We start from the raw sequence: 14,355 nt of genomic DNA, 5'->3' as shown, positions 1-14,355 counted from the left end.
CACTAACACCAATGCACGTATTTATGGGAGGCTTACATTTACCTGACCCTCGGCCAGGAACGGGGGGCTGAGGTAGCAAGATGTACATTGTCTCTGCTTTCAGCAGAGCTGGCCAACTGGCGATGGACCCTAAGTGCCAGGAGGTGGCACACCTAGGTTTAACCAGCTCTCTGTGCTCCTGTTTTTCCTGCCCTCAGCCAGCTCCTGTATGAGTTCTACACCTGCATCCCTCCTGTAAAACTCCAGAAGCAGAAGGTCCAGTCCATGAATGAGATAGTCCAGAGCAACCTCTTTAAAAAACAAGGTGAGTCCAAAGCATCCCGGCTGGTTGTGGGCACCAGAAACCCCCCGTGCTCACCACCTGCTGCCCAGCTACCAACGCGTTTCTTCTCTAACAGCTGCCTTGGTCTGAATAAACGAGAAAAGTAGAAAGTAGCTGACAACTTACATTGCAGAATTGAAACTGATTTTTAGGAAAACTTAGGTTGCACTGTTTGTTTTCCCTGAGAGATGTTAATGAGGGGCTGAATTTGGAGTCATCTGCTTTTAGGTCATTCTGCTGCGAGGTTTTTACTCTACACGGTTGATACTGGAGAGGAAGTGGGTAAAGTTCCTTTTGGCAGAAGGAGCCTGTAACGGAGAAGTTCTCAAAATTTCCAGAGTGTAGGAATAAACTGGAGGGCTTGTTAAAATGCAGACGCCTGTGACCCATCTCAGAGATTCTGATTGAGCAGAAGTTAGTCTTTTTTTTTTTTTCAGTTTTTAAAAATATGAATTATTTTTGGACAGGCAACGCATTGACATGGGTCAAAATGCAAGGATAAGAAAGGGTTCCCGGAGGCCTTATGCATAGCCACTGCGATCCCTGCAAGAGGCACCACTGGGTCCAGTTTCCAGCTGTGTTTGCTTCCAGGGACACTCACTGTATAAGCAACCTAATACATATATTCTATACATTCTCCCCTGGACTCCTGTTACGATTATTACTCACATAGTAGCATTTTATACAGCTGCTTTGAACATTGCCCGTCTTCACTTAATGGTGTTTGCTGGAGAGCAGGGAATGACAGTGGACTTGGGCAGGAGCTGTGGTCAGAGCTTCTGCTCACCCAGACTGATCTCTGGTAACCACCAGTCCCCACCAGCACCCCACACTCAAGCCTTGAGCTTCCCTGCTTTTGAGGCTGATGGGCTGGATGGCCACATGTCCTCCATCCAGGAGCAGAGCAGGTGTAAATATTCAATATTCCTGACATCACTCCTCTCTGTGAGGGTCAAAAAAAAAAAAAAACTTTTGAAGGTCAGCACTGTTTCCTGTAGCCTCAGAACAACCCTTTGCAATTTTACAAACTGTGCAGGAAACAAGAAGACTTAGAAAGCTGGCGATCAGTCATCATTCAACTGGGATTTATTCAGAGGGAGGCTTGAATATTTATGTAAATTGCCTGGTAATCATAGAAATATTCAGGAACCATTTCGCCATAAAGATTTTTCTTTTCTCTAATGCTTGGTTAACATGGTGCATCCAAAATTTCTGTCTGAATCCCATCTCTTGGAGTTAAGGGTTGGAGAAGGGCATGAGAAGAAAGTGTTATGATTTTGTATTATTCAAGCCTGAAGTTTCCTGGCCATTTAGAAGAATGTCTGACACCAGGTTGATGCAGCACACATCTGGCTTTTTTGGGCAAGATGGTTTGTGCAAGGTGATTGGAAACTAATCTTGGTTAAGTCTTGTTGTGTTTCTTGTATTACTGTGGGGTTTTTTTGTTTGGTGTTTTTGTTTTTGTTTTTGTTTTAAGTAAGCCTTCCTTGGTTTTCAAGTTCTGACTTCTGCATCAGAATGAATTGCCCTCACTCTGAAAACTTTGAAATCTGCCTGCCCCTTCCTGCCCTGGCAGTCCCTTCCTGGATTTCAGGTGGTGTCACAGTAGAAATGAATTGAGTCCCATCCTAGGGACGTGACAAGGACGGTGCTTGCTGCATATGGTCCCGCGCAAGCAGCAGAAAGCAGGGCTACTTGGCTACCCTTCATTGTTCAGACTGCCTTTATTGTCAGGGGCTCAGCTTAGCATCGAGGCCAGATGGAGTGTTAGCAGAGTCCTTGATTGGGCATGTGGTATCAATTCCAGCCTGGTGGAAGTCGGAGTAATTCCTTTACTGGAGTCCCATCTCCTGGGCTGACGCTGGCCCCTGAGGGGTAGCGTAATCACAGGGCAGGCTGGACAGCTGCTGCTCCCCAGTCCTGCTGTGTCTCTGAGTTTCACAGTCAGTAAAAACCCTCTGATTAATATTAACTGACAGAAGGCCAGCCCCAGTGTTGTACACAGTTAGGAAAGAAATGTGAAATTCTTACCTTTACATATGTACAAAGACTAGAAGTAGGTGAACAGAGAGCCCTTTGGGGACCCATTTCAAAGAGGCTGCAGTGTATAATTAGTCTGTCTGTCCTTGGTTCACATGTGAAAGGGGAATGCTTTTATGCGCAGTTTTAAGATAACTCCTCTCCTCCTGTTTATTTGCTAAGTGAAAGCTCTTCCCAGAATAATCCCAAAGGGAGACCTCAGCTCAGCCCTCTCGTCTAGTGCTCAAGTTCCAAATGAATACCGCCTGGATTCATGCACACGCGCTAACTGGGTTTCTGTGGCTCTTGGGTGAGCGTCTCCTTTACTCCCTGCAGTGAGGCGAGTTTGATTCCCTGGCCGGGTCCGAGCTGTAATGAAACCCCTCCTGCTGTTTGTTCTCCCTGCGAAGTGTCCTGTGCCTCGGGATGTGATTTGCTTTGAGCCTGCACTCATTTGACTGCCAGATGTGCAAATTGCCTGGAGTACTGTCGGTGACATTAGCTTGTACTCACAGCCTTGAACGCTTGTATTGACATCAAGCAGAGCAGCCAGAAGGCTTTTAAGCACTTTCTGAGATGTTGGCAGACCATCCCGTTGGCCTGTCTTCAGGAGGATCCTGTGGAGAAAGGGGGAGAAGGTTTACTGGTTAAGGGCACTGGTTCTTGTTTTGGATTCCTGGTTCAGCGTCCTATCAGCTGGCTGACCATGGGCAATTTACTTAACGTCTCTGATCCTCAGTAGGCTTATCTGTAAATAGGAAAAAACTAATAGCAATGTCTGTCTTAGAAGATTGTCACGTGGGCTGATGAGACGGGCAGCGCGTTTAAAGTGCTTATCACAGCAACTTAATACCTCGTCCTAAGTGGTCACTGTTGTTACCGGTGGTGTTGTGGTTATTATTTCTGCTCGTCTTTTCATCTTCATCCAACTTCTGTCCTAACCTTCAGACTCCTTGAGATAAGAGCAACCCTTCAGGGTTGATAGTCACATGTCTCCCTGTGCTTCCATATTTCCCTTGAAGCTCTGTGTTCTTCCCCAGGGTCTGAGATACACAGGACTTAATGAACAAAAGGGCTTTGGTCTGTATGTGCTTCCCATTCTGGCTGTGAATGGTTTTTCCAAATTTTATTGCATTTCCCTAGAGTATTTTTGCACAAGGCCTGTGGGATGTAAACCTAGAAGAGGCAGAGGGCGGGGTGAGATGTGTACGGTCCCCCACCTCACTGTCTGCCTTGCTGCAGGGCTCAACGTGGTTACATAGTTTGGGACACTTGACAGCCGTCCTCTGTGATGGTTTGCTTCTTGGGGCTCTTTTAAAACACACACACACACATACACATTTAAATTTTCTTTTTTTTCCTTTCATAGAGGCAATTAGCTTCCATTAGCTTCAGCTTTTACTTAAGCTGTGATCTTGAGTAAATTAGTTAATCCTTGTCAGTCTCAATTTCCTTGTCTGTAAAATGGGAATAACAACAGAACGAGTCTCATTGGGTTTTGTGCCGACTCAGTGGCATTATGTGTCCTGTTAGCCTGGGGTATGAGGGAGTCCGGAGTCGCCAGCAGCCAGGGCCCCACGCAGAGTGGCTTCCCCTGTGTGAATGCCTGCAGGGTCCAGCGAGAGGAGGACTGGGCAATCTGTGGGGACTGATTTCCTGTTTTCTGCACCCCAGGCTCAGACTTGTGCAGTGATGATGGGAGACAGGAGGAATAGGTATGCCCCGAGAAAGCTCTGAGGGGAGTCTGCGAGAAAACCAAACCTTCTGTGCCTTTGGAACAGATTTGTCCCTGTGAGAACCTAATCTCTAAGTAATGTGTCTTTTTAGTCTGATGCTAATCAGATTTGCCATCTGGTTCAGTGTAAACTGCTTTAGGATCCACATTGCTCTCTTTTCTCAACTTCCAAAACAAACAGAGAAGGGGGTGGCAGGAGAGGGAGACAGAGACACACAGAGAGACAGAGACCTGACAGAGATGTGGAAACTCAGTGTTTATTTATGGCTAGTGGGATTTTCTTTGGAAACTTTGTTGAGAAGCTATTCTCTGAACACAAAGCCTCTAGTTCTCCTCTTATCAAGATGTAATTTCCTTCTTTCCCTCTCTTCTTAGTGTTTGCCCACAGTGTCTGGAACTTCCAGGGCATCTGTGGTGGGAGGGAGCACAGATATCCGAGTCCAGTGCCCTGAGGGGTTTATCTTTTTACTAATCATCACATCATTGCAGCACTGGACTGGAAACTGGGAAAAGTCCTCCCACTCTCGCAATTATTACTGTGCTTGGTGAACTTACATAACATCTCTGAGCCTCCAGGGTTCCACATCCGAAAAATGTGAGTAGGACTGTTGCCATTAGGATATGGACTTTTGACTTAGGGAATCCTTATTTCTGACCCTGGCTTGGTCACTTACTCGCGGTGTTCCTTTGAACAAGTAACCTCTTTGAGCTTTGGTTTCTTTAGCTACAAAAAGGAGATATTGTGCATAAAAGAACCAGCACAGTGCCTGACACAGTTGCTGCTGATTTAACGACATCTACTGTATCTGTTGTGTGACAGTAATAACCACCAGAATAATAGCGACATCAACATCGTTTTAAAGGGAGAGGCTTAAATTTATTAAATGCCAACTACATCTTAGGTGCTGTATAGGACATAAACATATAATAAATTCTTACAGCAACCCAATTACATAGATATTATTTTCTCCATCCTATAAATGGGGGAATGAAGGCTTAGAGAGTCAAATAACTTTCATTCCAATGAGGCCAGAGATGATACAGTTTATTAGAGCATGAGTGCATTGGGCTTTGTGATGCTGGGGTAACACACTGATCCCCAAATCTAAGTGGTTTAAGAAAGTAAAGGTTTATTTGTCTCCTGTGCAATATCTAGTGAGGGACGTATGCTTTTTGTCCCTTTTGAAGCTATGCCATTTGGTACCCATGGCCTCTTTGCAGCAGGGAAGAGAGGGAGGGAGGAAACACAACCACTCTTAACCACGTCAGCCTGAAAGGGACACCCAGAGAGAGATTCTATCCACAGTCTGCTGGCCGGAACCTGTTCCCAGCCTAGCTGCAAGGGAGTCTGGGAGGGGACGGGACACACGTGGAATGTTCGATGATCACCATCTCTGCTACTTAATGGTGGCAGGATTTGGAACACAAGTCATTTGAATAACAAAACCCATCTTCTTTCCCCTATACCATGCTTTGTTCTTCTAATGAATAAAAAGGAGAAGACTTTATTTTCTTGTTAAAAATGCTTCCTTCTCTGTGTTAGAAAAAGTGCTTCACTCCTGCTCCTGAGGGATTTTTTTCTTCCATTCCTCTCTCCGCACCCCTGTTCCAAATGCTGTGCCTCTCTCTTGTGGACCTTGATGCCAGCGGTTGCTATGTCACTGCAGGTTTTTAAAGCATAGCTTCCCTGCAGGGAGAAGCGGTGTAAGCAGGCTGCCTAGGACTTGGTAATGTCCACGTCAGGCTGGCTGCTAGGACTGCTGTGAAGGAAAAGGCAGTAAAGGAGCAAGTCCTCTTCCTCCCAGGACATGCTGGTTTCTCGTCTCTCCTGGCACCCTGCAGCCCCTTCCACAGTCCTTCTCTTTGTGAATACTGCCTGGAATACCTTCCAGTGCCTCCCCATTCCCTTCCCCCACCCCAGGCGCACTAACTAGTACCTCCCACTCACCCCTGTGAGACTCTAACCAGGGCTCAGTGTGCAGCGAGTCCTCTCTGATGTCTCACGCTTTCTGGCTCAGCCCCCCTCAACGCCTGCTCAGTGCCTGCTGCAGGCCCGGCCCTGAGGAGGAGATGGGGATGCAGCCCCTGGAAGTTTGCGAATTTCTGCACCGCACTCAGTGTGCAAAGGTGACGGAGCTGCTTGTTTTTGTTTGTTTTTCATCTGATCTGATCTTTTTTGGGGTCTCTACCTCACTTTGCACTGTGGCCACTTGAACTTTTCAATTAATGGTATCTTGTGGCTCCAGATTTAACTAGTCTTTCTGATTTATAATGGTTCCCCCTCCCTCTCCAAAATGGTGTCTGGGACCATGTTCCAGGGACCCAGTCAGGAAAAGGAAGAAAGACTCTGCTTTTGCCTTTTCCTACAAGCTATCTACAGTGTCTGTCTGGGACTTTAACTTCAGAGGGGATGTTGAGACACGTGTCTTGTGGCTTCAAGTCTCCACACCGGGGAAGGGGACTGCTGGCCTTTCTGCTCTGTCGTATCTGGGCTACAAAAATGGAACGACTGCGGGAGTTCCTGACTAACGAGGGAAGGTGTGACAGTAGAGAGCAGTACATTCAAAATATTATCCTGGATTCTCAAAGGGGATAAACCAGGTGTAGAATCTCTCCGAGAGGGAGAGTTCTCAAACCTTGGATGCAGTTGGGCAGTTGGCTAAAACTGCAGAATCCGGGACCCTACCCCAAAGGTTCAGACACTGAAGATCTGGGGAGGGGCCAGGGGTGTGCATGGGGTCAGCCCTCCAAGGGGATGCCGATGCAGGTGGCGCCCTGACCGACCCTCTCCACTTGCAAGCACAGCTCCTCGAGCCTGAGTGGGGGAAGGAGAGCAGTGCGGGCAGAGAGAGGTAACTTCCGTAAAGCGCAGCGTGGGCTTCACCGTGATCCTGGCGTTTCATTCTTGCATTTGTCTGCTTACGCGACTATCTATCCTGATGGAGTGAACCCCTTACAGATAAAAGATATATTTTATTTCTTTATGTACCCAGTCTTCTGAGGGTCTTACTGATAATCAGCTCGCAGAAACTAGTCTGTAAGCCTTGATAGCAAATATATATATATATATACATATATATATGTATTTTTTTTTCCCCCAGTTGCCAGTGGAGCTTGGATTCAGTCCCTGATTCACAGTGTGCAGTTCCTCTGTGCTACTGCTGTTGAGGGTGGAAAGGTTGGAAGGGTCAGGAAAAAGGGATTAACCTCTCCTTCCCATGTCAGGCCCCAAATTAGGCTCCCGTGTTACATTAGCATCCTGGGAATTATGTGCCAAGACATAGCACTTCTCTCGGCTGGGACCTTCTCGGTTGTGAAAGAAATGAGACAGTTTTCTTTGAATGATTATTTTTCTTACAGCAAGAAATTTCTTGGGCCCCAAAGGCAGCCTTCTTGTAGTTAACTTATGTGTCTGAGAGGAAGAGTCCCGACCTGAGAGTCAGAAGACCTGAATAATAGCAACAATAATAATAGTAGCTGTGGCAACTGTAGGGGACGTTTGTTGAGTGCTTCTTATACCCCAGGCACTGTGACAGACACTAATGTTCACTATGTCATTTACTGCTACAGAGTTGTGTGATCTTAGGGAAGTCACTTAGCCTCTGTCGAGCAACAATAAAATCGTGAGATTGAGCAAGATTTTCCAGAGCTCTACCAAAAGCTGTGATTTTAAAAATCATTCTCTGAGTGACAGTAATACTGCTGAATCTTACTAACACCATTTAGTACCCCAAAACCCCTCCCCTCATATGTTGCCCCCAATGCTTCTAAATGTCCTGCCTCCGCTGGGAGCAAGGAATGAGGCTATTTTATAAAAGATTAAATGGATGAAGGGAAATTGCATGATGCCCTCAAGGTCACACAGCGAGGCTGAGAACCCTGGAAAAGGTAAAAGAATTTATGTACTGGAGCCAATTTATTTTCTTCAAGAACTGTTGAGTTTTGAGGAGCTAAGTTTTTTCTCCTCAAGAGCATTTGGAGGCATCAAAGATCTTCAAATAGGGGCTTGCCGCTCCCACCTACAGTGTTAGGAAGCTACCTCCAGTTCCAGAGCGTCCCTTCTACACTTGGAGATCTGAACAGGGGCTGCTCCTCTCGCCTCTTCCCTTTTCGATGCGACTGATTGCAGAATTCAGTCTCAGAAAGAAACTTTCAGATTCAGAATCAGAGAAGACAGTGATTTAATAAGCTGCAGAACAAATCCAAGAGAGATTTAGTAAAGTGTCCTCTTTTTTTTTTTTTTTTGGCTGAAGTGAAAAAAAAAAAGTTGGCATACAATCAAAGAAAAGAATCCCTGTTGAACGTCCCCAAATACTTAGAATAGCAGCTTTTAATGACGTTATGAAATACAATTTAATGAGGGGTGAGGTGGGATTGGGGCAGAGAATCCCAGATCCCTTCCTTCAAGGCAATCCAAATCAACGCTTCTGCAATTAAAAAGAAGAATAATGTACCTTATTAAAACTAGAGAACAGCAAAATCAGGCTGTTCTTACATCTTTCAATCTGTGTTCCATGGGGTTTCTTTCCAATTTTGGAATGATTCTTTGCATAAGTGGAAACACACATAATACGGAAATTTATGTAAATCTTTAAAAGGTTAAATGTTTACTCCAATTTTTTGTTTGTTTTCATTGTGAAATTACAGTTATATATGATTTGAATTATAGTGAGGTTGGCTTTGGAATGTTCTGAGACTTTTATGTTGACCTGTTTTGAGTTTGATTTTGCTGATTTTTTTCTCCATAACTTCCTAGGAGAAAATTTCCTTAAGACCGTGATACAGTTGAATTGAAAGTCGGCTGCAGATTCATTTCAATCCAAGTAATATTTGTTGAAAATCTAAAAATGCAGCAGCACCGTGCTATGGAGAATATGAAAGAAATACAGTAATAAATGAGTTTATGGTCACCATTTATTTAACCGTTAGTTTGTGCCAGGCTGTGCTAAGCTTCTCCATACATTATTTCATTATCATGACATCCCTATAAAATGTAGGGATTAATATCCCTATTTTACAGGTGAGGAAACTGAAGGTTAGAGAGGTTGTGAAACTTGCCAAGAGCCATGAACCAAGTAGGTGGAAGGGCCAGGATTCCAAATGGGGTCTGTCTGATTTCTAAAAACACTCTTGGAACTGCTGTGCAGTACGGTGTCTGGAACTGAAAGGTTTCTGCCCACCCAGGGAGCTCACAGTTGGGAAAGAAAAGATTTACCCCAAAGATCTTTTTTTTTTTTAAATTGAGTTATAGTCAGTTTACAATGTTGTGTCAATTTCCAGTGTAGAGCACAATTTTTCAGTTATACATGAACATACATATATTCATTTTCACATTCTTTTTCGCTGTGAGCCACCACAAGATCTTGTATATATTTCCCTGTGCTATATAGTATAATCTTGTTTATCTATTATACATATGTCTGTCAGTATCTACAAATTTCAGACTTCCAGTCTGTCCCTTCCCACTCCCCTCCCCTTGGCAACCACAAGTTTGTATTCTATGTCTATGAGTCTGTTTCTGTTTTGTATTTATGTTCATTTTACCCCCAAAGATCTTTAAACTTGAGCCTGCACAGTCCATGAAGGTGACAGAAATGAACGTGCAAGGTGATAGTTATTATACCATTTAATAGGATACCCTAATTATATACATGCATACATTTAATATCACGTTCAGTTATATATATTTTTTACAACACATTTTCCATTTGCCTAGTAAACATGTGAGGACTTTCTTCATTTCACAAAGAAATGTGATTCTCTTCAGTTTTTTCCAAAAACACAGTGCCATTCGGTCAGTCATTTATCTCCCCATCTTTGACAGAGATAGTTATACAGAGAAATATTTACTACTAAGGAGACAATAATGGAAATTATCGATCCATGCTCAACTCAGAATGGGGAGCAATAGGGAGTGGTGAGGACTGGGGCAAAGTCCCTGTCATGGGTATGTAAGACGGCTGTGAATCAATGCCAAGTGATTTTGTTACTGTGTCAGTATGTGGGCTCAATGCTACCTGAACTTCCCCTCCCCTCCTTTTATTTATTTATTTATTTTTTTTTTGAGAGAGAGAGAGAAGTCGTCCAAATGGCTTTATATGCGAAATCTGCTGATTTGTTTTTTAAACAGTATTTTCAGGCCTAATAAAACCTGCATGTGGAACCAGCACAGCAGCCTCTGGGTATAAATTTATAATTTATAGGGTTTTAAATAATGTATAGGGTTTTAATAAATTTATTATAAATTTATAGGGTTATTTACAAATAATCCCATGAGAATGACTTATCAGAATGCAGTGAGAATAGAGCTTTAGGATTGCTGGGGACAGGTTTGTGGAAGACATAGGATGTTAGCTGAACTTTGAGGGAGCATGAGTGTGATACAGGCCCCTCTCCAGAGAGCAGTCTTTGGGGAGACCTTGTAATGTCAGAGCCAGAGTACTCTCTCACTCCAGACCACCGCCGTTCAAGCTTCACGAGAACTTGGGGGTCAGCCTTGCCTGGCACACTCCCTTGCTAATGAGGGCCTCAGACCATACCATACGCTCCATCAGGCGTACTCCTGGGAATGCTGGACCAGTGCTGGAAAACATGTTTACTGTTTATAGAAGTTAGTATTATCAGAATATTGTGTTTTGTAGAATGTGTAAACAACAGTGCCTATGATCTCATGATTTAGAGGTAACCATGGTTATTCTTCCTCTCTTTTGCATCATATATGTAATTGGGATAATGTTTTACCAGGTTTGTAATCTGCTTCTTTCACTGAGAATTATTAGGAACATTTTTCCGTGGCACTTTTAAAGACTTCATGGAACTCTGTTGTATAGATGGGCTATAACTGATTTCACTATTTTCCTGTTTAGGGACATTTGGGTTCATTTAACTTTATGCTAAGAAAACTTACTGCAATGCACAATCTTAATAGACAAATCGTTGTCCTCTGTGATCTTTATTTCTTCACGGTTGGGCATGAATCTCACCAGCTTTTCCAGTGCTTGTCGAGGATTTTTGACTCTCCCTTTTTCTTCCCCTTTGCTCACACACACACACACACACACACACACACACTCACACAGAAGAATTTTTCTTCTCCTTATGCAATAGGCTCAGCATAAAACAGACCATACTGTCTTCTCTTAAAGAATTGGAGTGGCATGTTCCAGTTTGGGAGGGACATGTTTGCACAGCTCCACCGTCATCCTTGACGGTAGGGGGCGTGTCTGCGTGCGAGTGTTCTCTACAATACTGGGCAGTTAAGCGCAACCACGCGGAGAGCCCTCATTAGTCCCGCGCAGCCAAAGTGGGTTTGCTGAGTGTGACACCCTCCAGGCTGGAGCGGCTGCCCAAGAGGAACCAGACACCAGAGCAAAGAGGGAAGCTAATTATCTGAAGTCAAATGAGCCTCTAATTATGGCTTTAGCTAAAGAGGGTAAAATTATTTGAGGAGAGACATCTCATTTCGGAAGGAGGCACAGGACAGATACTCAAAACAAGAACTTGGATCAAGTCCTGATTTTGCTGCCTAAACCAAGACACTTGACCAGGTCAAGGAGCATCTGGGTCTTCATCTGTCACGTGGGAACCGTCTAGGATGCTTACCTCTTTGGGTTACCGTGAGCATTACATGGGGTGATGCCTGTGAGAGGCTGGGTGGGGCCTGACACTGAGTCAGAACCCGTAAATGGGGTGTCATCGTCATCGTCATCGTCAGTAACTCTGAACAGTGTTACTATTATTTGTAATCATCTGAGAGTGGAACAGAGTGCGGAACCGGAGTTCAGGGGACCCGAATTCTCAGCTCTGCGGTTTCTAGTTATTCCAACGTAGTAGTGAATTAATCTCTAAGTTTTATTTTCCTTGTCTCTCAAGTGAGAAGCTTGGGTTAGGGGTTACATCAGGTCCCTTCCACTCAGAGGTGGGTGGACCTACACGCGCTGAGAACTGTATGTCATTGTCTTCACACGGCCTCACGTCAACCCCGTCTTATAGGTACCGTCATGATCTCCTTTTCTGTAGATGTTGAGACTTAGACAGGAAGCTGGGATTCAGCCTCAGGCTCCTAACGTCCATACTGTACTTAACTGTCTGCGTGTCCCAGCACTCAGTGTGGTGACCCGTAATACACTTGTGCTCACACTTACTTGTCGGCTGCACTCCAGGCTCTTGGACAGCTGGGATGCTCAGGGCTGTGATCACATTGCACCCTTCTCTCTTTCACTCAATCCCCCCAAAATTGTAGGCACAGAAGTCCAGAAGGAGACACCTGTCAGACTGTGGGAGCAGCTCCTGACGCCTTAGCTCTGTGTAGCGTGAATGAGATTGATCAACACTTGCTCTTAGTTGGCTGGTGGGTTATTTTGTGAGTTACCTGAAGGATTGCATATGCATGTGTGCATTAAAGAACTTAGCACACTGGGAAGATCAAATGTCTCAGCTGGAAGGGATGTTAGCAGCCAGCTGCCCAGAGATGGTCAAATGCAGCAATTTGGAGAACCTCTGAAGAGGGTGCACCCTTGCATGGGTGGCTTGGAAACTGGCCGCCTCCCCGCTGCTTCTACCAGAGTGGCAGCGGTCTCCCTCTCCTTCCCCCTCTCTTTAAGTCCCTTCCCCTCCCCTTCTCCCTCCCCCAACCCCATCTCCCTCTCCCTGTCCCTCTTCACCCCACCCTCTCTCTCTATCCAAGGCAATTTGACGTAAACAAAAAAATTCTAGGTCTAAAGAAATCTCCGGAAGATTGATCTGGCTCTGATGAGGGATGCTGATCGTGGGAGAGGCTGTGTGTGTGCGGGGCAGGGGACACATGGGAACGTTGTACTTTCTGTTCAGTTTTGCTGTGGACTTAAAACTGCTCTAAAAGATAGTCTATTTTTAACATGTTAGGAATGCAGTGAACACACACGCACGCACACACACACACACACAAGTAGATCTGCCCCTCCCACCATCTTGTTTTGCAGAGAATGGGGAAAAGGCCCTGAAAGGTTCAGTGGTTCCTCCAAGGCCAGTTAGTTGTCCACACACCGGTTGTATCACGGGAAGTGTGACTCCAGTGTGTGCGGAGGGGTCCTTTTCCTTTCTGGCTCAAGGATGCACGTCAGTGCCTTAGGGAGGTGGCAGGGGAATTCATTCACTTTCATTGCCCACGCCTGTGATGAGGCCAGTGGTGGGGGGACTTCTTTGCTGTTGCGGCTGGCTCTCAGGTCTCTCTGTCCCGCAGCAAACCCCTGTGAGCTAGGCATGGGGATGATTTCCCAGGGCCACCTGTGGAGGGACCACAAGATGATTAGGTGGGGGGTTCAGGCTGTCCCATGCCCACTCCTCTGCCCACCAGCTCCCAGCTGTGCAGGGCTAACCATCTCCCTGTCTGTGTGTCTGACTCTCTGTCTCTGCCTCTGTCATCGCTGGGTCTCCCACCCCAGCCCGACGTCTTCCCCACGCAGCCCCTTCTTTAAATCTGCTGCCTTCACCCCCATCCTGGGGAAACTCCACCTTGCCGCCTGCCTTCTATTTAAGCCTGTTTCACGTACTACCTGATTCTCAGCAAGGCTCCTCTCTGCCCATCCCCTGGGGTTGCAGGATGTGAGGTAGGGGTGGTGATGGACTCTAGGCCTCCCAGAGAGAGCGTGGGCTGTAGGAAGTCATCCTGTGCCATCTTCCCTCCCAGAGAGAGCTAACCAGTTTTCTTTCTGGGTCACATAAGATGTAGGCGCACCTTGCCACGGTGAGCATTATTTTTTTCTCAGACACGGCACACTGTAATCTCATTTAGGGAAGGCATATTCCCCTACTAATGGGACTTTGGCCTCGATATTTCTGGATCCACTGACCCTGCCATTATTGTGCTAAGAGGCATTTTGGCTCCCCCCACCCCCCAGCTTGGGCCCATGTTGTCCTGACAGTTGCTACTCCCCTGGCTGTGGCTGCTGCTGTTACCCAAGAAGGACAACGTGAGCTGTGATTTGACTTCTACATTTTAAGCAGCGCTAACCCCCACCCCGCAAATAATGAAAGTGTGTTTTTGTTTTTTTGCTTTTAAATGTGTGTTGGATCATTCTCACACGCCTCCCCCTAGTGAATCTTCCCACAGATGGGAAAGTTGTAAACTCCTCCTCCCACGATAATGAGATAAAGTAATTTGGCGCCCAGTGTAGGACCTCTGGGCAGCTTCTGGCCACGTGGAGCTTCTTCCCCGTTCACATGTGGCTTGTCCTAAGTCAGGCAAATGCAGTGAGAAGCCACATATTCTGGATCTGGGAGGCCCTCCTCTTTCTGATGC

General features: G+C 45.7%; 1 protein-coding gene across 2 annotated transcripts in view; it reads left to right on the top strand.

Moving 5' to 3' along the window:
• Positions 1-14,355, top strand: part of DOCK2 (dedicator of cytokinesis 2) — a 371,427-nt gene that overhangs the window by 98,693 nt on the left and 258,379 nt on the right. For both annotated transcript variants that reach the window (XM_014563918.2, XM_032465120.1), the window contains one exon: positions 198-304. In XM_014563918.2, the coding sequence (XP_014419404.2) occupies positions 198-304 (107 nt within the window). The remainder of the gene's footprint in view (positions 1-197; positions 305-14,355) is intronic.

The sequence above is a fragment of the Camelus ferus genome, chromosome 22, assembly GCF_009834535.1.
Source record: "Camelus ferus isolate YT-003-E chromosome 22, BCGSAC_Cfer_1.0, whole genome shotgun sequence".
NCBI lineage: Eukaryota > Metazoa > Chordata > Mammalia > Artiodactyla > Camelidae > Camelus > Camelus ferus.
The sequence above is the reverse complement of the archived record's forward strand: the minus strand, read 5'-3'. Positions and strand labels throughout refer to the sequence as shown.